The sequence below is a fragment of the Typopeltis vanoorti genome, chromosome 12 (assembly GCF_054136105.1).
Source record: "Typopeltis vanoorti isolate ZY-2024b chromosome 12, IOZ_Tvanoo_1.0, whole genome shotgun sequence".
Taxonomy (NCBI): domain Eukaryota; kingdom Metazoa; phylum Arthropoda; class Arachnida; order Uropygi; family Thelyphonidae; genus Typopeltis; species Typopeltis vanoorti.
This window is the reverse complement of record NC_143560.1, coordinates 38,944,706-38,965,737: the sequence shown is the minus strand read 5'-3', so window position 1 is coordinate 38,965,737 and position 21,032 is coordinate 38,944,706. Positions and strand designations below refer to the sequence as shown.

Genomic DNA, 21,032 nt, shown 5'->3' with positions numbered 1-21,032 from the left:
TTTTTATCTTTGCACACAACCTCACCACATGCCTCTCTGGCAGAATCAATCAATGTTTCCTTCAGAGTTTGCCACTGAATCTCCAAGGTTTGCTTCCTGTTCTCAAACTCTTTCATTTTCTTTTCAATAATATTTCTGTATTTTAGTCTACAGTTTACATCTGAGAGCTGCTCAACTTTTATTCGCTTTAAAACTTTCTTACATGTTATTCTTTTCAATATGAAATTCAATTTTATCCTGCTCAAGACTAAATAGTGATCACTTCCAATTTCAAATCCTCTGTACACTCTGGTGTCCTGCACCAGGGAGAAAAACATCACTATCAACAATAACATAGTCAATGAGACTTTTCTTATTCCTAGCCTCTTCTCTCCATGTGAATTTATATATATAGTTTTTTTTTTTCCTATTATGCTAATATATTAATATATTACTCTGTAGAGTTCATCTTTGTTATTTGATCATCTACAAATAACATCATATTGTCTTTCAAGTTTGAAATTAGCTTTAGCTGAAAAAGTCAGGGAGTTGGATGATTGATGCAGTCATTTATGCTACAGAGTAGTAGTTTAACTAGATTCCTTTGTGTTTATGTGTATTTAGAAATACTTATTTGAACTTAAAGATTGCTGGCAGATATCATTTTATCATATATAATATAATTCAAAAACTTAATTGTTACAACTTATCTATTGATTATATATGTGCTTAAATGGAAAAAACGTTCTCTTCAGGTCGGAAATTCCGTATATTATAATTACACACTCTCTGTAAATGGAAGTGCAGAGCACCATGGAAATAATCCTGAAGAAGATTATTTTACTGACGTTATTGTAAGAAAACTTCTTTTTTTTTTTTGCAATATATCATTTAATTAATAATATATCATTCATATATTATGTTTTATCTATTTATATCTATATATTTGTTTTTAATGTGGCTTTATAATATGCTTTATTTCAGAATTTTTGGCTTATTTTTATATGAAAGATATTTGAAAAGTAGTAAGACTACTTGATCATTTTTATATGAAGTACTCTCAAACTTAGTTAGGGTTTTCTTCGCAAATTTATGTCTTTCACTTGCTGTGTTATGTATATATGTGTGTGTATGTATGTGTGTGTGTATGTGTGTATATATATATATATATATATATATAATTTATTTTATTTTATTATTATTACTTTTTGTATCACTCCTACTTGCTCAGTGTACAGTAGACCAATTCTGGTTTACAGCAGTATTGGTAGCTTGTTTCACTTCTGTGTGCGAGCCACTATATTTATATCCTTATCACTTGAGTTTAAATAAATTAACCAGTAATCATATGGAGCGAGGTTGAAATTGTAGAGGTGAAGATTGCCCTATAGGTGTTTCACTGATAGCTGACAGCCCTTTATCATCACAATATTGTGTAACATTGTTCCCTTAACCCCAATTATTCAAAATAACTTTTCAGTTAGCGAAAATCATTCAGAATTTTTTTTGTGTGTGTGTGTGCATATCTGACGTAAATAAATTCTTTATTTACATAATTTACACAAATATGTCTGCTTGAAAACATTACATGCATCTACAAGTAGGAAGGGACAAGAAGGTAGTGATTCGCTATATGATGGTGGTCTGGAACCTAATTTGTCATACGACTGAGGTATGCCTGTAATCCTTTGTGCTATTTTGCCAACTTTTGCAATGCTCTCTGAACATCATCTCTTTGTCCACCATCACCTGCAAATCCCTAGCATTGTCAATTTCCTTCAGTCCAGTACCATCAAGGTGATACTAAGTAATCTTATCTCCAAGTGCATAACCTTACCTTTTGCAGCATTAAATTGATAACCATTATCCTTTGCCCACACTGCCAACTTATTTAAGTCAGCCTACAGCTACATCACCTTTATCAGTTGTTGCCCTACTCAGTTTTTCATCATCAGCAAACAACTGAATATCCCCTTAAATCATTCCCTATATCATTAATATACAAATTAAACAGTGGCCATAGTATAGAGTCTCAAGACAAACCACTAGTCACCCTCATTCTTTTGGTTTCTTCCCCTCCATGTGAAGCACCTGTTTGTTGTGGAGGGGGACTTTGGACATCCTAGTGATAGTACTGGCCGTTTTCATTCTTCCTCTTTTTCTTTGCTTTTCTTCCAATATTCTTCCGTTTTTTTTTTTTTTGAGTCTTTTCTTTTCTACTATCTTATCTTCCAGACTACCATCATTGGGATACAACACCTTGCCACTGTGTTTGCTGTGTAATGCACCCTGTGTACATCTGGAATGGGGGGGATCCTGGCTGGTAGTCTTGCACTACTTTAGCCTCTGCTTTGGAAAGAAGGGGTGGCTGGATGGCCCAGCCAGGATCAATCAGCTAGTGGGCTTACTTGCAGTAAGCCCTCTTCCCCATGGTCTGGGGATAGGTCTAAGGCTTGATGTGGTGCTTGAATAGCATCTGGGGTAATTCTGGCATTTCACTCCCAAGTAAGTTATTGCTTGCTGGTCAGCGGATAGGTGGGGTGCTCTGGTGCCAAACTAAATTCCTAATGAGAATGAATACTTCATCATCCTTTTATTTATTAGGAGCTCCTCAACAAACTCCACCCAGGTTCAGAAACCATATTATCAACAGAGAACCAAAGCAAGAAAAAAAAAAACATCAAAAGCTGCAATAAATACACAAATGTTCTTAATATTACATTCAGCAGGTGAATGCTCGATTAGGAAAAATGTCGCCGTCTTCATCCAGAGGGGCTTAGAAGGTTTGGCAGGATCTCCGAAAATTGTAAAGAAACTGCATTCAGGAGATAAGGATATCTCCTGAATAGATATCCCCACACAAAACTTTAAACTTTTCTAGAGGTGTAATATTCAAGTGATACCACTTTAATGTTCCTGATGAAGAGATATGTTCCAAACTCAAGGATCAAGGAGTGACAGCCATAAGAAGAAATCTGATATGGTTTCTTCACCAGAAACATCATGCTTACCTTTAACAAACCAAAACCCACACCATCTGTCAAAGCAGTTAACCACCCAGTACAAGTCTATATTCCAAACCCCTTACGGTGCTTTAAATGCCAGAAATATAGTCATTCACAAGCTGTCTATTGTGGCTCAGCCATCTGTGCCCGTGTAGCCATTCATAACATAAGAATAAAGATTGTAAGAGTAAAACACCAAAATGTTCTAACTGTGAGGGAGACTACCCAGCGTACTCCCAAGTATGCCAAAGGTGGAAAGACGAAAAGGCGATACAAAAGTTAAAAATAAAACAATGCATTACATACCAGGAGGCAAAGAGGCAATATACCACAACAATATCTGCTACTTCTCTTATGCTGAGACGGCAAAGACAGCGGTAAATAAAGTGTCAGTTGGGACATTGACAAGGATGTCAGTCCCACTGTCTTCTAACTACAACATCCCTGAAAGATATAGCTTGCTTTTGCCTGCTATCTCCTGTGAGCGAATGAAAGAGAGAAATCATTATGAACTCACTCCTGAAGATATGCCTAAAAGGGTCCCACTACATGAAAATCCTCTTATTAAAAAAATTGGAATGTGCACCACAGAGGATGCACATTATTAGATGGCCCTTCAATAGATGGACTCATGGATACCTCTTCTCCTCCTCGGCAATTTTATTTCCTGAAAATAAAATAATTTCTATGCTGAGTGCCCTTGAGGATGTGCAGTTTGACAGCATATTGGATATTTTTCCAGAAGAAGAAATGATGGATGCTGGTCATTCCCAACAAAAAAAAAATCCAAGACAAATAAACAAAATCACTAATCTGAGGAAGCCAGATGATATCACCCAAAAGAAATAATGGAAAGAATCTTTCTGCAATGAAATTGTCATGGATTCTTGGCAAAACATGGATGACATCAAGGCTCTCTTGTAGAAGTATACAAACCAATATGTTTCTGTTTGCAGGGAACATAGCTAAAGCCATGTGACAATCTGATTTTCCAAGGAATATAAGCACATTAGCCCAAGAATATTTTAATATTTGCCAAATATTTCGGTCTGAAATTAACAGACTATCCTCAGTGGCTTGATAGGAAGAGTGTTTACAAGGTGAAATACAAACAATTGATCATTCAAAAGTAGAACGAGCCACATGATGTTACATTACTAAGCACTAAAGAGAGGTAAATTTCATCAGTGATGAATAAATTATAGGTATTAATGCACAATTTCATATAATAATCTTAATTTATAAATTCAATTAAAGATAACATTAGACTAATGTAGGAATTAGAAGGTCTCAATAAAAAAAAATTAAAAAGCCTAGTGTGTTATCCAGATTAAACTTTCGCATATTTTTGACAAGGATAGGCAATCATTTTGATTCAAGTTAGAGTGTTGAAGTAAGGCCTCAGCACTCTCTTTGAATAGGCGTTCGTATTTATAGCAACATCTGTGTAGAAGGCGAGTCCTGGACCAGAGGATATTGTGGTTTGTCTCTATCTCATGCTGCGCCAATCCAAACTTATCAGATTTGTTGTAAAGAATGTACGATTGATGTTCTTGTATTCTTTTTTCTATATTAGAACATTTAGAAGACATCCTTTTTTCATCTATATACTCTCAACCATCCTTTTGGGTTAGATATATGGACAACATTTTTTCAGTGTGGCCTCACAACAGAGATTCCTTACCTTCCTTTTTAGCCAAAATCAATTCTTTACACCCTCGTATTTAGTTTACCATGGAGATTGAAAAAAGACAACAAATTATCCTTTTTAGACATCCTTCTCATCTGCTCACCTTCAGGTATTCTGACAACAACAATTTACAGAAAACTCACTTTTACTGGACGTTACATTCTCAAACAATCTGCCCATCATCCTTATCAAAAAAACAGGAATTATAAAATGTTTAATTCGACCAGCTAGAACTAATTGCTCAACTCCCCACGAATTACAGAAAGTACTTTCAGCTATCAAACATCACATGCAATTAAATGGCTTCTCCGAAAAGACTACACAACATCTGTTTGATTCCTACAATCCTATCCAGAACAACAAAGAATCAATACGTCGAGTTCCAATTCCATATATTTCCAGAATCTCAGAAAGAATTTCAAGAATTCTGAAGAAATATAATTTAACAACCACTTATATCCCTATTAACAAAATATCCACATATTTCCCATCTTCTTAAGACAAACGCTCAACTATGTTGCTGCCTGGTATATATCAAGTTTTTTGTAATTGCAATCTGTCATACTTTGGACAAACCGAATGCTCTATAGAAAAAAGAATACAAGAACATCAATTGTACATTCTTCACAACAAATCTGATAAGTCTGGATTGATGCAGCATGGGATAGAGACAAGCCACAATATTCTCTAGTCCGGGACTTGCCTTCTACACAGATGTCACTATAAATACGAACGCTTATTCAAAAAGAGTGCTGAGACCTTACTTCAATACCCTAACTTGAATCGAAATGATTGCCTATTGTTGGCAAAAATATGGGAAAGTTTAATCTGGATAACACACCAGGTTTTTTAATTTTTTTTTTTTAATTGAGACCTTCTAATTCCTACATTAGTCTAATGTTATCTTTAATTGAATTTATAAATTTAAGATTATTATATGAAATTGTGAATTAATATCTATAATTTATTCATCACTCTAATGAAATTTACCTCTCTTTAGTGCTTAGCAATGTAACATCATGTAGCTCTTTCTACTTTTGAATGATCAATTGTTGGTAATTCCACCTTGTAAAACTGTTCCTATCAAGCCACTGAGGATAGTCTGTTAATTTCAGACTGAAATATTTGGCAAATATTAAAATATTCTTGTGGACAGTGCCCATGAACTTCGAATGAACCGCACGACACTCAATTTTATCCATTTCAAGGGATACAGACAACACTTGGCTTCCAACAGCTGTATATATATATATATATATATAAAAAAACTACTTGATAGAATGACTTGCAATTTCACCTGGATGCTTATGACAGATGTACCAACTCAGAAAAAAAAATCTTGCCGAAAGTGTTGCCATTTATGGTTGAGGCTGAGAACTTTTCAGACCTCCCATGTATATAGAAGCAAACAATTTTTGTATATAAAGTATTTTCGTGACTATAATGACCATATCATTATAGTCATGAAGATACTATTGTTTGCTTACACTTGAATAAAGGATTGAACCAAGAATATAATTTCTTGGCATGTTTAATGTATAGTGATAAACTAAGTGATAAAACTTTCAGCATCTATTTCTAATCCAGAGTATTTTAATAATAAGGTATGACACCTTTTGACTACTGTATATGGATATTATATGATTTCAGCATTACTTCAACCTTGATATCAATTCCCGTGTGGTGGCCGGGATAAGAATAGCCCCAATGTAGCTCATGCATGTCATACGAGGTGACTAAAATGGGAGGGTAATGGATGGCATTGCCATAGCCAATGAAGTTCTAACTGAGGCTTGGCTATTGCTGTTATCCTCCTGCCATGATCAGAACTTTATATAGCTCAATAACACCCTATCCTTCACTGTCCTCTTCAGATAATGGGGAATATGAAAAGCATTCTTGCTTCGTCCTTCTAGCCAGTCCTTTTAAGGACTTTAAGGACCTCGGTGTCAATTGTGAATTGAGGGTAGGATTCCATGAGTTGATAGTTGATCGTTGAGGATTTGGATTTGTGATAGAATGAGCATAGGTTTTTTTTAGTAATTGTACAGTGCAAGGTAAGATTTTTGACTTTTAATGCATCTTCCCCAGGCCCTCTCCTGTTCCCTGCCCAGTACTCGTCAGTAGTCTTCCGCCTCCAGAAGGAGATTTTGTCTGTTGGTCTACACTTGGTGATAGGAAGGGACAAGGCAGGTCTTGAACCATGCAAAACTCCCATTAAATCACAGGTCAGGCCTAGACATGGACTTTCCATTCGAAGACCTAAATAACTTTTTAAACAACTGCTCACAGTATTCAGACAAGTAGGAATATTGCTACATACCAAATGGCCAGGCAGAGCAGAGCTCCATAAGATCCCTGCAGTTGAATCAGAGGATTACCATCCCCCTGACACTCTCCCCAGTACTTCTCAAGACAACACCAGAGAGAACATGTCAACAGCCGACGTTCAGTCCTTAGAAGATACTGACAGCTACTAGGTAGTGAGAAGGAAAAAGCATAGGAAGGAGGCTCCAGCTGCAGAGCCTGAAGTACCGATGGACACAGCAGCACAGCCCGAAGAGAGAGTCCCAAAGTTCACTTTGGCTAAAAACTCTGATGAAGGAGTCCGCATTCAACCCAAAGGAGCATCGGACTACCATCAGCTTACTAAGTTCATGGATGAACTGGAAATTCCATACCATACATTTCAGTTAAAGAGCGAGAAAAATTTAAAGGTTGTTATCAGAGGTCTAGTGGAAACAATAACATCAGAAGAGATAGCCACTGACCTCAAGTCACAAGGCTTAGAGCCGATAAAAGTCTCGCATATGTATCGAGCAGACAAAGGTCCCATGCCTCTGGTTTTAGTGGAAATCAGCAAAGATCAGAGAGAGATTTATGATCTGAAGACCGTTTGTAATCTAGTAATAAAGACTGAACCACTTGGAAGGAAAACATCTGCAGGACAATGCCACTGCTGTCAGAAATATGGGCATGCGCATAAGCTCTGTAGAGCAGAGTACAAATGCATAAAATGAAGAGACAATCACCCCTCTCATACATGTTCCAAACCGCACACTACTTCCGCTAAGTGCACAAATTGTGGCGGTCTGCACCCAGCGAACTACAAAGGCTGCACACTCCACCCATCTAACCTGGAGTGTGCAGGAGCCCCATTAACTCAGAAGCATACAACACCTTCTGCAACAGAAAACCCTCTGCGGATACTACAACTAACAGATCGTACGCCTCAGTGGTTTCTTCGTGCACAAAACCGGCAGAACCCGCTCTAAGCAGTAAAAACTCGGCTGCTATTCTAGCCGCTACATTAGGAGAGATGTTAACTGCTTTCAGTAAAACAAACCCCAACCAGAGTGATACAAATAAATTCCTGAAAAATACCCAAGTCATATTCTCAATGCTTAATGGATAATCCGACTATCTCAATTAATTCCATACACATTGCATTCTGGAATGCTAACGGTCTCAGTAACAAACTCCTGGAGCTACAAGAATTTGCAGACCACTTCAGAATTGATATTCTCTTAATTAATGGGACGCCATTTCAGCCCTGCGACAACCCCAAACTTAGATATTATTCACTACTCAGAAATGACAGACTCAATGCCAGAGGTGGTGACACAGCTATTTTTGTCAAGAAAAACATCCGTTATAACGAAATCAAGAGGACCACTACAACAAATCTGGAAGATTTGTTGTAGTGGTCCTCTTGATATGACTGGTATTGAAATCCACCCCAATGACGCAGGCAGCCTAAAAATATACTCAGTTTATAACCCTCCTGGCAAACCTCTCCTAACTTCTGATCTCTCTCAACTGCTCGATACTAACGAAGCAACAATTGTGGCGGGAGATCTCAACTCAAAACATCCCTTATGGAACAGTAAAACTTCAGTAATAATGGGATGATTCTTTACGACTTTGCTATGCTAAGAAACATCTTCATTGCAGGTCCGGTTGAACCAACACACTACGGACCGCAAGGCAGACCTGTGTGTTGGATATAACCATCTTCAAGGACACCTCTCATCAATTCCAGCTACAGATGATTAATGATCTTAGTTCTGACCACAACTCAGTACTACTAAGCCTAGGAGGGGACCCTGAACTCATCCCCAATCAGACCTGCACAAGCTTCACTAAATTCAGTGTCGCAGTCCACACTCTTATAGGCTCGGTACCAACTATCTCCTCCTGTGAAGAAATAGATGTAGCAGTCAATGATCTAGAAAGTACAATTCATACTGGCTTGGCAGTAGCCTCCACCATTACCACCCCAAGCTCCAGCCAACCTGCTTCCGGAAGAAATTCTAAATCTAATCTGTAATAAAAACAGAATCAGATGCCATTATCACAATACATTATCTCCCCAGGACCGTCAAGAGATAAATAGGGCAACCAATTTAATTCACTTTGCACTGAAAGATCACAGGAACCAACAGTGGAAAAGGAAGCTGTGTTCCCTAAAAGCTGAGGATTACTCGCTGTGGAAATTGACTAAATCTCTCTGTATGGATTGTTCCAACATTCAGCCCATTCACAGAGAAAGAGGCATAGTTTACAGAGATGATGAAAAGGCAGAAGCTTTCGTGGATGCCGTGGGGCTTCAATGTAGTCCTAACTACATGCATGTGGATTTGCTTTTCATTGAGAAAATCCACCGGCATGTTCGCTGCATGCTCCTGCAGCTGCAAAAATATTTGTCATACTTTGAATAGGGATGTTTATTCTATCATCTAAAAACTCAACAAAAAGGCCCCAGGCAGGTCCTGACGAGATTACTAACAAAACTATAAAGGCGCTCCCACATAAAGTAGTTATGGATTTGGTAGGCATTATAAACTCGATGTTCAGATTCAATTATTTTCCCACTCGCTGGAAGCAAGCAGATATAATCCTCGTTCACAAGCCGGGGAAAGCACCTTAGTTCCTCCAGAATTATAGGCCTATCAGCCTCTTGTCATACTTGGGGAAAATTGCAGAAAAAATTATTCTCAACCGTCTGCAAGATGAGGTGAACAAAAACAGCCTTATCTCGAAAGAGCAGTTTGGGTTCCGTACTGGGCACAGCAAGTCCACAGATTGATAGAGTTTATAACAACTGATTTTAATTGGAGACAACATACAGGAACTATCTTTCTTGATGTTGCAAAAGCCTTTGATAAAGTTTGGCACAAAGGCCTTATTTACAAATTAATTACTGCCAACATTCCACTATATCTTCTTATCTAAAAAACTGGAAATTCGAAGTTAAGCTGTGCGGACTCAGATCCTCTATGAAAAGAATCACTGCAGGTGTACCCCACAGCTCGCTGCTATCCCTGCTGCTTTTCAACATCTATGTTGCAGATGTCCCAAGCACGACATCAACCATCATGACTTGCTATGCAGACGATATGGCAATTTTGACCAGATTTCTCAGGCCACATTTAGCTATGCAGCAACAAACCTGGAAAAATGGCTTAAGAGATGGAGGATAGCACCATCATACTTGTAAAAAGTATGACGGTGCTTTTGTTAATGCTGACAAGACAAAAGCACTGTTATACTTTTTACAAGACAGAAAACATCTCACTGCGGAGAAATTAAACTATTCAATGCAGCTATTCCATGGCAATCCAAAATCAAATATCTAGGTATTCAACTAGACAACCACCTCACTTTTAACCCTCACATTGTATATGTCTGCAATAAATCCAATTCTGCAATTGTCCAGCTCTACTCTCTTCTCAACCGGAGAAGCCAAGTTAGCACTGAAAACAAGCTACGGATTTACAAATCAATCATCAGACCCACTCTAACATATGGATCACTGGCTTGGCATCACACTTCCCCCAGCAACATCAAAAAACTAAAGTGATTCAGAATAAGTGTCTCCATATGATTTTTGATGCTCCATGGTTTGTCAGGAATGCTCTCCTCCATCGTGATGCTAACATACAGGATATACCCACGTTACTTTGTGGGAGCGAAGTATGCCTCTACATACTTCGCTCAGGTGGCTATTCACCCCAGTCAACTCATTCAAGAGTCCTCCAACTATGATGAGAATGACAGATGGAAACACAAGCACCCGAAGGCAGCTCTGCTCATTGGTAAAAGCACTCTCGCACGGCCCTAAATTGGGCGAGCCAGGTGCTGGATAATCTTTTATACATTTAATCAACTCCTTAGCGATGAAGGGATAAAAATCCACGGGATTGTCATCCATCTTGCCATAAAAGTTACCAGTTACCAACCTTGTGTCTCTTCTGGATCTGGTTCCCACTGATGGTAGCTTGCTTTCCAGGGAGTAGACAGGTTCTGCTCGGCCACTGGTCTTTGCCTGTCACTGAGTGGGGTCACTACCGAGTTTCCTGTCCTGGAGTGATTCAGATTAGAGTGATGAATTTAGCAGTGATCCTTTCAGGTCACACAATGAGATTTAGTGTTCTTCTAGATCACTGAGTTTTAGGAGAGGTATCCCTGCACTTTAACATATCTCAATAAAGGTTGAAGGTGGTCTGGATAGTGTCCCTTCCCATAATGCATTGCATTATACACATTTGAAAGGATATGTACTTTGCATTATAGGATGCTAAGGCAACTGATGTGAATCATTAGCTTCTATGTGTACATGTAATCTGCTCATGAAGATACTTTATGTGCAAACAAAATATAATTTTTTGGCATTTTTATTTTATAGTATAACCAAGTGAAAAAACTTTCAACACCTATTGCTAGACTGTAATTCAAAGCAAACAAACTACCTTGTCACTTCGACAGCAACAGTTTGTCTTGGGTATACATAACTAAAATAAAATAGCCAGAGCATCCCATGTATCTATCTTTTGACTACAATATGAGAATCTCGACAATGCCCTAAAACTCTTTGATTTGCAGATGAAAGCTCTCTTGCAAGCTCTAGAAATCTGGGCAGAAAACATAGCTCAGAACAGCCGAATCTACTTTCACTGGCAGTCCTTTTCTTTCAGCAGGCTACTGAAAATTTCCATACCTGCTGTTATCTACCAGCAGCTCTTCGAAGCTCATAGAATTGAATACTCTGGTTTTTGTGCCTGTCTACGCAGGCTCGTTAAAATCGGAGGACCCAGTGGGTACTTTTTGCCATCTCACCAGACACTATTATTTCCATACAAATCCTGCCAGAGTGTAGCAGCTTTACATCAGAGCTATGTATGTGATAGAGCTTGCATTAAAATACATCAGATTCCATCACTTCCAAAGGTGCTTAATACTGGGGGGGGGGGATGTCTGGAAATTTCTGATAAACATATAGAAAAAACGATATAAAAGCAACTGATATAACCACAAGAAAGGAACATATCTTAAAATTCTTTAACCCCTAAGTTTCATCAAATTGTAATAATTTGTTCTTTTTCTTTTAGGATATATAAGAAGACGAAATTAATTTTTGTTCTAGGTGTTTATCAGAATTTTTCAGACCCCCTTGTATATTCGCAAAGTTCTTTCCAGGCAATAAGAAGTCTAGAGCTACAGCAACATTCAGTGCTTTTTCAAAATCTACACCTCCTCTTTCAGTTATGGAAGCTACACCTTGTTTGCTTCTGTTGGATTCCAAGTCATGTTGGGATTAAGAGAAACAAGGCTGCAGATACTGCAGCAAGGTCAGCTCATTTCTCAAACATCTACCATCTGCCTGTTCCATACACAGATTATCAGACAAAAACTTCTCAGTGGCAGCTATCTTGGAAGAAGAGAGTGTAATAATAAGCTCTACCAAATTAAACCTGAAATTAAATTATGGCAGTCTAGCCTTCACAGAGTGTGAACAGAGGATGTTGTTCTTGCTAGGCTCTGCATAGGTCACAGTCATCTTTCACATTTTTATTTACTGAAGGCTGATGACCCATTTGTGAGAAATGCAACACTTGTCTTTACCATTAGTCATATTCGTGGAGTGCCAGCACTTCACACTAGAGAGGAATGATATTTTTACTTATTTGGCTGAACCCTATATGCTCAAGAAGATAAAGATATTGCAAATTTATTAGATTGAGACAAATTGCATGACATTTTTAAATTTTTACAAAGAATTAATTTATTCAATTCACATTTGATTTTAAATTTATTTATATTTAGATACCATATTGTAGATAGATACTAAACCTTGTACATACATTTTGCATAATCATTGATATTCTTATAACTTTTTGAATATCTTGTATACATAACTATTTATTAATACCTTTAATGTATAGATACCTTATTTTTTTACATAATACTTTATTTATCACTGCTTATTAATACCTGGTGTGGATATTTATTATTAATACCTTTGATATGCAAATACTTAATACTCTGTACATACATTTTATCTTATTCACTAGTTTATCTCCTTTTGACTATTTCCTAATATCCTATTCCTGGTGCAGTATGACCTTTGCTATCCTTGCACCATAAAACAACAAATTAATAAATCAATAACTTAGTTTCCACTGCACCATATACTACTCTCTGGTGTTTGTCTGTTAGCCTCCCCATCCCATTTCCATACCACCAGCTTTATATTCATTCTCATTTACTCAGTCTTATGTAAGAGTTTTCTGTGTGGTGTGAGAGTCGCTGGAGAACATGGCGGGGAATTTGAGCTGTGCTAAAAAAAAAGTGCTTTTTTTTAATCAGTGAATAGTCAGTTTTTGTAGTGTTACGTTGTTTTCTGGAATACGAGTGTCCTTCAGTGGTTGTTTTTGAAGTTAGTTGTGGCAGGTTGTCGCTATATTATGTATTTTGGTTGCGAGAAGATGGGGAATTGGATGCATAACGGTGGAAGACAAGACAAAGATAGCATAAGTTTTCATTATTTTGTTTTATTATATTTATATTTAGTATACTTAAATGTTTTGTTTGTAATTGTTTGTACTTTTACTTATATAGTTGTACTCCCTTATACTTATTTAGCGTTTAGTTGTGACACTATTTTCGACACTAATTAGTGATACTATTTTGAATAATGGCAGCAGCGGCAGTTAAAATTGCAAATGGCGTATCACTAAGTCCTCCCCCATTTAAGGACTCCATTTTGTGTGATATCATGTGGGATTTTGTAGCATGCTGGATATGCAGAATGTACGAGTCCCGTGGGTGTATATGTGGCATATGAGATTAGGGGGAATACATATATGTACAAAATGCAGGCAATGGGAGGAACTGGGTGAGTTAGAGATGACTATAACTGACCTCGTTGAGTCAGAGATGGGAGATTTTTCATGTAGAGAGATGAGTGGTATGATAGAGGGTGAGAGAAATATGAAAAAAAAAATGAGGGTGGGGAGTATGGAAAGGTTGAATGATAGTGAAGTTTTCGTTTATGGTCTCAATTGGGAGGATGAATGAGTTATGCCAAATAAGAGTGGCTGACTTGAAGAGAGAGATAGATGAGCTGAAAGAGCAGGTGGAATGTTTAGGGAATGAGATGAGAAGTGTGAAAGATGAGATTAGGCAAATGGAAGAGACGAATGCATAGCAAATCAGAGTAGGAGTGAGAGAGAGTTATGGGAATGATAGAAGAGGAGAGAATAGGAACAGTAGAAGAGGGGGAATGAGAGTTATGTGAATGGTAGAAGAGGAGAGAATAGGAACAGTAGAAGAGAGGGAATGTGAGAGTTATGTGAATGATAGAAGATGAGAGAATAGGATAAGTGGAAGAGAGGGAATGAGAGAGAGTTATGGGAATGATAGAAGGGGAGAGAATAGGATAAATGGAAGAGAGGGAATGAGAGAGAGATATGGGAATGATAGAAGAGGAGAGGATAGGAACAGTGGAAGAGAGGGAATGAGAAAGCGATATGGGAATTATAGAAGAGGAGAGGATAGGAATAGTGGAAGAGGGGGAATGAGAGGAATGCAAGGGAGCACAGGAACCAGGGATTGAGTGATGTCAGGAAGGCAGGTAAGTTGGGGTCCACAGAGAGAAAGTGTTAGAAGAGAGAGAGAGTGTGAGGGATGCATGTGAGCAATCGAAGAACAGGGTGGTAAGAGGGTGGTATGTATGGGGATTCAATGATACGTGGTGTTCAAGGTAGGATGCATGAGGAGTGTTTGCATGGAGGAACTATAGAAAGTGTGCTGTGGCAATTAAGAGGGGTGAAATGGTGGATGAGATAATGTGATGGTAGAAACAAATGACTTCAGAGGTAATGTAAATTGGGCAGTGTGAGATATGAACTTCTTGCTTGAGGTTGTACTAAAGACGCAGAGAGGAAAGATAGTGTGCGTGTTCCTAGTTATGATTGTGACGAGCTGAGCAGAAGAACAGTAATATTGAATAACATAATAGCTAGAATGTGTCAGAAGAGAGGATTGGAATATGCGGATGCTTGGAGGGTTTAGCCTGTGTTTTACTGTTTCCGTATTGTTGAGGTTACTAGATATAAGCTTGCCAAGATAAACATATTTATTAACTTGTTCCAGCAGATGATTTTCGAGATTTATAGAAATATTTTCTTCTTCTCTACCTATCTTCATTTATTTACATTTATGTTTTTAAATATGTTGAGCATTTCCAATTTATCTTCCTTAGTTCTCACATCAATAATTGCAAAATCTCCACCTGGATGACTAACAAAATTATCACTTAGCAGCTGAACTATTTCATCTGCTTCTGTCAATTTCCTGCCATTAGCACTGATTAAAATTATCCTTCTATAATCATTCTTTCTCTAACTTGCTACATAGTGAAAAACTATTTTGGATTTACTTTGGTAAAAATCTGATTTAGCCTTCCTGAACATAATAGTCACCCTTCTTACCCGTGCTTTGCATTGCTCATGAGCATGCTAGTTATCTTTTTCTTTATATTTCCTCCACCATTTTTTCTTTATTTGCAGCTCCTGCTTTATATTGCCCCTCAACCTTTTATATCCTACTTTACTTATCCTCCTCACTTTGGGTATGCAGACTGATACTGACTCTTTCAAACGACCTCTGACCACTTCCCATGCATTTCTGACATTTTCTTCCTTCCTGCTTCTAAGTTTGTCATAATCTCCAGCTTTTTGTAACTGATGATACTCTTTGTATTTCTGCATAAACTTTCATGATGTATATTTCCACATGTTGAGCATCCTCTCAGAACAAGACTGCATTGTCACTTTCTGTGATCAGAGGCTGAAATGCTGCTATGGTTATGGATAGATATTCTGATGCTCTTACTAAATCCAACACTTCCAAACTTCTAGTCCTTTCCATAACATAATGTTTCAGATAATCATGCTTTAGTAACTGTATAAATATTTTCCATTTCCATCTTGCCATGTGTCCTTTTCTACTTCTAGTCTCTGTATCCCAATAGTTGGCATCTTGATAATTGATTGGTTGAAGCTCTCCAGCTATCATTGGTATTATCTCTCCTCTTGTCCATTTCCCTCTGTCCTTCCTGAAAATGCAGTACACCTTACATTCTATCCTTGTAACTATATCATTTTTTGTCAACCAGGTATTGCTGATGCCACTAATTTTTGGCTAAGTTGAGCTGACCAGTACTAAAAACTTCTCTCCATCAAATTCACTCCATACATCTATAAACCACATATCTATTGAAAGTTTTATCATTTGGTTATACATTAAATTAAAAATGCCAAGAAATTGTATTATTGTTTAATCCTTTATCCAAGTGTAAACAAACAAAGTTTTCACGTGAAGTAACTTCACAACTATGCTACTTGTATGTAGTGGCTAATTACTTCACATTCATTGCCTTAGTATCCAATAATACAAAGCCTGCATCTTTTTGTATATAATGCTATGAATTATGGGAAGGGCTACTACCTAGACTGGTTTTGACCTTTATTGAGGTTTCATCAGTGGGAACCAGACCCATTGTAAAATGTAACTGATGATACTCTTCTGAATAATATAATATCAGAAGAATTAAATGAACCATTACAAAAAATTAAAAATCACAGTAGAAATAAAATCCCAATAAAACTTATAAAATTTGGAAAATAAATTTAATCAAAGATTTCTTACATTAATGAATATAATATATAACACTGGTAAAAAAACTAACAACTAGAACAATTCAACTATGATAAAATATATTAAAGATACCAAGAAATTATATTCTTGGTTTAATTCTTTATCCAAGTGTAAGCAAACAAAGTTTATGCCTGGTATATAGAATCCAATGACTTCACATCACTTGCCTTAGTATACCATAATGCAAAGCACGTATCCTTAGGGACATGTATAATGCTATGCATAATGGGAAAGGTCACTACCAGACCAGTTTTGACCTTTATTGAGGTCTCATCAGTGAGGCCCAGAGGTGATACTAATGTTGAAGTAATGCAGAAGTCATATTTTCATATACGAGTAGCCAAAAGATGTTACACCTTATTATTAAAATACTCTGGATTAGAGATACCTGTTGCAAGTTTTTCCACTTGGTTTTACCATGCCATTATGTATAGTATCATACATGTCTGTAAGGATAAATGCTTTGCATTATAGGATACTAAGGCAAGTGATGCGAAGTTATTAACTTCTATATACGAGTTACCCCAGCCCACTGGGGTAACTCGTATATATGAAAATGCTTCAAGAGCAAACTTTGTTTGCTTACACTTGGATAAAGGATTAAATGAAGAATATAATTTCTTGTTATCTTTAATTTATGATATAACCAACTGGAAAAACTTAAACTTACAACATTCAACTGTGATTCCCTTTTTTTTTTAAATGAAATAAGAATAACTGTGAAAACTACAAAGTAATAAGTTTATTAAACACAGATCATAAAATATATGCCAAACTATTGAAGAATAGAATCAACCCTATTCTTGAAAAGATTATAAATGAAAACAAAATGGCTTTTAGAATATTGCAATTCTGCAAAATCCTATATTCACTCTCAAAATACTAATTGAGAAAAGAATAGAATTTAATTTAGAAATGCATCTACCATTCATAGATTATATTAAAAAAAACTTTTGACAGGATAGACATATATAATCACATTTCCTTAATCTCACTTGTGATATAATAGAAAGCAAATACTCATTGATATAAGAAGTTAATAAAATTTTATTAAATCAGATATTTCAATCAGAATCAAAAATTATCTTCAGTGAAATGACAATATAAAAGGTGAAATAATAACAATGAATTTTAAATTATATCAGCTGTACACTAGTATAATACACTACAGTAGATAGTGACATATGATTATAAAAGAAAGAAAAAAAAAACTGCTGCTTATAACTAATAAGAGTAAGAGCCTCTCAAATTTTAGATAAAGAAAGACAATTCAAATTTGGGAGATTCAGCACTCTCCTTGAACAAATGCTCAAATTTGAAGTAGTAGTGGTGAAGTAGATGAGTTTTTGAGTAGAGTAGATGAGTAGAAGATTCTGTGTGCAGAGAGTTCCAATTCCATTTGCTGTAATCTTCAAAGCACTTTCTACGATCCTCAAGAAATATAATCTAGTGTTCCCATTTTTTCCTGTCAATAAAATCTTGTCTTGGTTACTTTCCACCAAGGATAAATGATCCCTCCCCACCTGCTCTGTTCCTCCCATGTGCCTAACAAGTTCCTATTTGTTGAAAGAGAGTGCTGAAGCATTACTGCATCACTCAAATTTGAATGTAAGGGCTCTCTCTCTCTCTTTTCTTAAAATTTTTGGAGAGTTTAATATTAATGTTTTGTAAACAGTATTATTATTTTTTTAATCACATCTTGCTGTCTAGTGTATTGTATTACACTAGTGGTGGCTCATATGTTTTAAAATCCATACTTGTTATTCTACCTTTTTTAAATTGTCATTTCACTGAATATTATCAGTTAGATTCAGATACATATACTTTATACATATATAAATTTTTGATATACTAAAAAACCACTTATCTGTAAATTTATTTAAAACACATAAGTATATGAATAAACAGTAATAGACATTTAAAGAGACAAGAATGTTTGAAGTAACAGAAAGACAGATAAGGATGTCTCCATCTTCAATATTATTTGAAATATAATGGGTGTTATTTTGTCATTTTTCTCAAGAAAAAACTAAAACCATAGCATTCAAAAGAAAAATGCCCATTTGAACTAACATTTTTGTCTCATCTCATCTTCCTTATACCCTCTTTTACCTTGCGGTGTCGAGGGTCCATTGATCATCGGACCTCACTCCGTTTACAGGATAAGGTGGTCAGCCTTATGCCCTGGTGTATCCTATGGCCTGTAGTGTTGAGTTTTCAAGGCCACTTTGCCTGCTTTGCAGGATGAAAAACCCAGAATAAACTGGGGAAAAGCCCTGCTGTCCACACCCAAGACTGGCTAACTTGGCTATGGCTGAGGAAGATCCTTCAGCTCCTCACGTCACCGACGGGAATCGAACCTAGGACACTCCTTCCCCAGGCATATGGTTGCGAAGCACATAGCCACTAGGCTAACAGTGCGGACACTAAAAAAAATAAAAAAAATTTTGTATACACCAAAATTAATTAACAAGTCTATAATTTTAATTATCTGAGCAGATAAATTATAAATGTAGTGACCTGCAAAAGTTGGCTTTAGATAGAATGGGGAGTAATTCATGAGGTTCCTTGTATGAGATGTGCTCTCTCGATGAGTCTTTGGACTCCCTGGAGGTGTCATATAATATAATAATATGAATGAAATAATTAAAAAATAGAACACAACCAACAAACAAGGAATACAAACTGAAAATAATTTTATTCTACATACCTTACTCTTTTCAGATGACACAGTGATATTTGGAGTAACTTAGAATAGTCTACAAAAATCTATATAAATTAAATTTAATAATAAAACAGGGTGCCATTTTTTCATGAAAAAACTAAAACCATAGCATTCAAAAGAAAAATGCCCATTTGAACTAAAATTTTTGTATACACCACAATAAATTAACAAGTCTATAATTTTAATTATTTGGACTATAAAATATGAGGGTGATCAGAAAAGTTCTCGGCCTCAACCATAGATGGCAACACTATCGGTACAGTTTTTTTTTTTTCTAAGTTGGTACATCTATCATAAACATCCATGTGAAAGTGCAAGTTATTCTATCAAGTAGTTTGTTTTATATAGCTGTCTGAAACTAAAGTGTTGTCTGTATCCCTTGAAATGGATAAAATTGAGTATCATGCAGTTATAAAAAAAACCTCTGGTTCCCTCTAACTTGTACTCATAAAAGTTTATGGGTACTCTTCTTCATTTTTGACAAGAAATGGGTTGCTAAGTTTAAACGTGGCCATACCAGCCTTGAAGATGATCCATGTGAAGGACGTCCAAAAAGCATAACAACACCAGAAATCATTGATCGAGGGCACGATATGGTATCGGATGACTGGCAAGTCAAAGTGCGTGAAATTGCTGAGACTATAAGCATTTCAAAAGAATGTGTAGGATATTTTTGTATGAAGAATTACAAATGAAAAAGCTTTGCGCAAGATGGGTGCCGTGCCGATCAAAAATGCACTTGCATGAAAATCTCTGAACAGCGCTTGGAGCATTTTAACAAGAATAAAACTGATTTTGTGAGTTGATTTATTACTATGGATGAAACAAATTGTTTCACCTTTGTATTCATCTTTACACACCAGAATCCAAACAGTAGTCAAAACAGTGGACAGCAGCCGGTTGTTCAGCACCAAAGAAGACAAAGTCGGTTCCATCAGCAGTAAAGGTCATGGCATCGGTGTTTTGGGATGCTAAAGGCATTTTGTTTATTAATTATCTTGAAAAGGGTAAAACAATAACTGGGGAATATTATTCCGATCTTTTAACCAGACTAGATGAAAAATTCATGAGAAAGAACCTGGTTTGCAGAAGAAAAAAAAATCATCTTTCATCAGGACAATGCACCTGCCCACAAAGGTGTTTTGGCAATGGAAAAATTAAGGGATCTGCACTATGAATTGTTGGAATGTCCACCCTATTCCCCAGATTTGGCTCCCTCTGACTTGTATTTCTTCCCAAAACTAAAACCCTTCCTCGCTGGTCAGCATTTTTCTTCAAATCAAGAGGTGATTGCAGCTGTAGAGGGGTATTTTGCAGATGTTACTGAAAATCACTACAGGGATGGGATAATGGTGCTGGAGCATCGCTGGAATAAATGTATTAGTCTTAAGGGAGATTATGTTGAAAAATAAAAATAAGTTTGAAATTATAAATTTTTTTTCATTGTTAAGCTGAGAACATTTCAGACCACGCTTGTAAGTTACAGTGAATATTTAGACACTTTTAACATAATAAACAAAAATCTCTAAAGTAAATGAAATAATAAACTATCAATTAAAGATGGCATTCACTAAAAAGGCAGACTAAGAATGTGTAATATTTTACAAAGTCAGCAGTATTATTTGGATGT

At 36.5% G+C, this 21,032-nt stretch overlaps 1 protein-coding gene across 1 annotated transcript in view; it reads left to right on the top strand.

The window, feature by feature from the left end:
* Positions 1–21,032, top strand: part of LOC150100717 (N-acetylglucosamine-6-sulfatase-like) — a 147,580-nt gene that overhangs the window by 35,351 nt on the left and 91,197 nt on the right. The window contains exon 5 of the mRNA XM_090401336.1: positions 735–833. Within this exon, the coding sequence (XP_090257462.1) occupies positions 735–833 (99 nt within the window). The remainder of the gene's footprint in view (positions 1–734; positions 834–21,032) is intronic.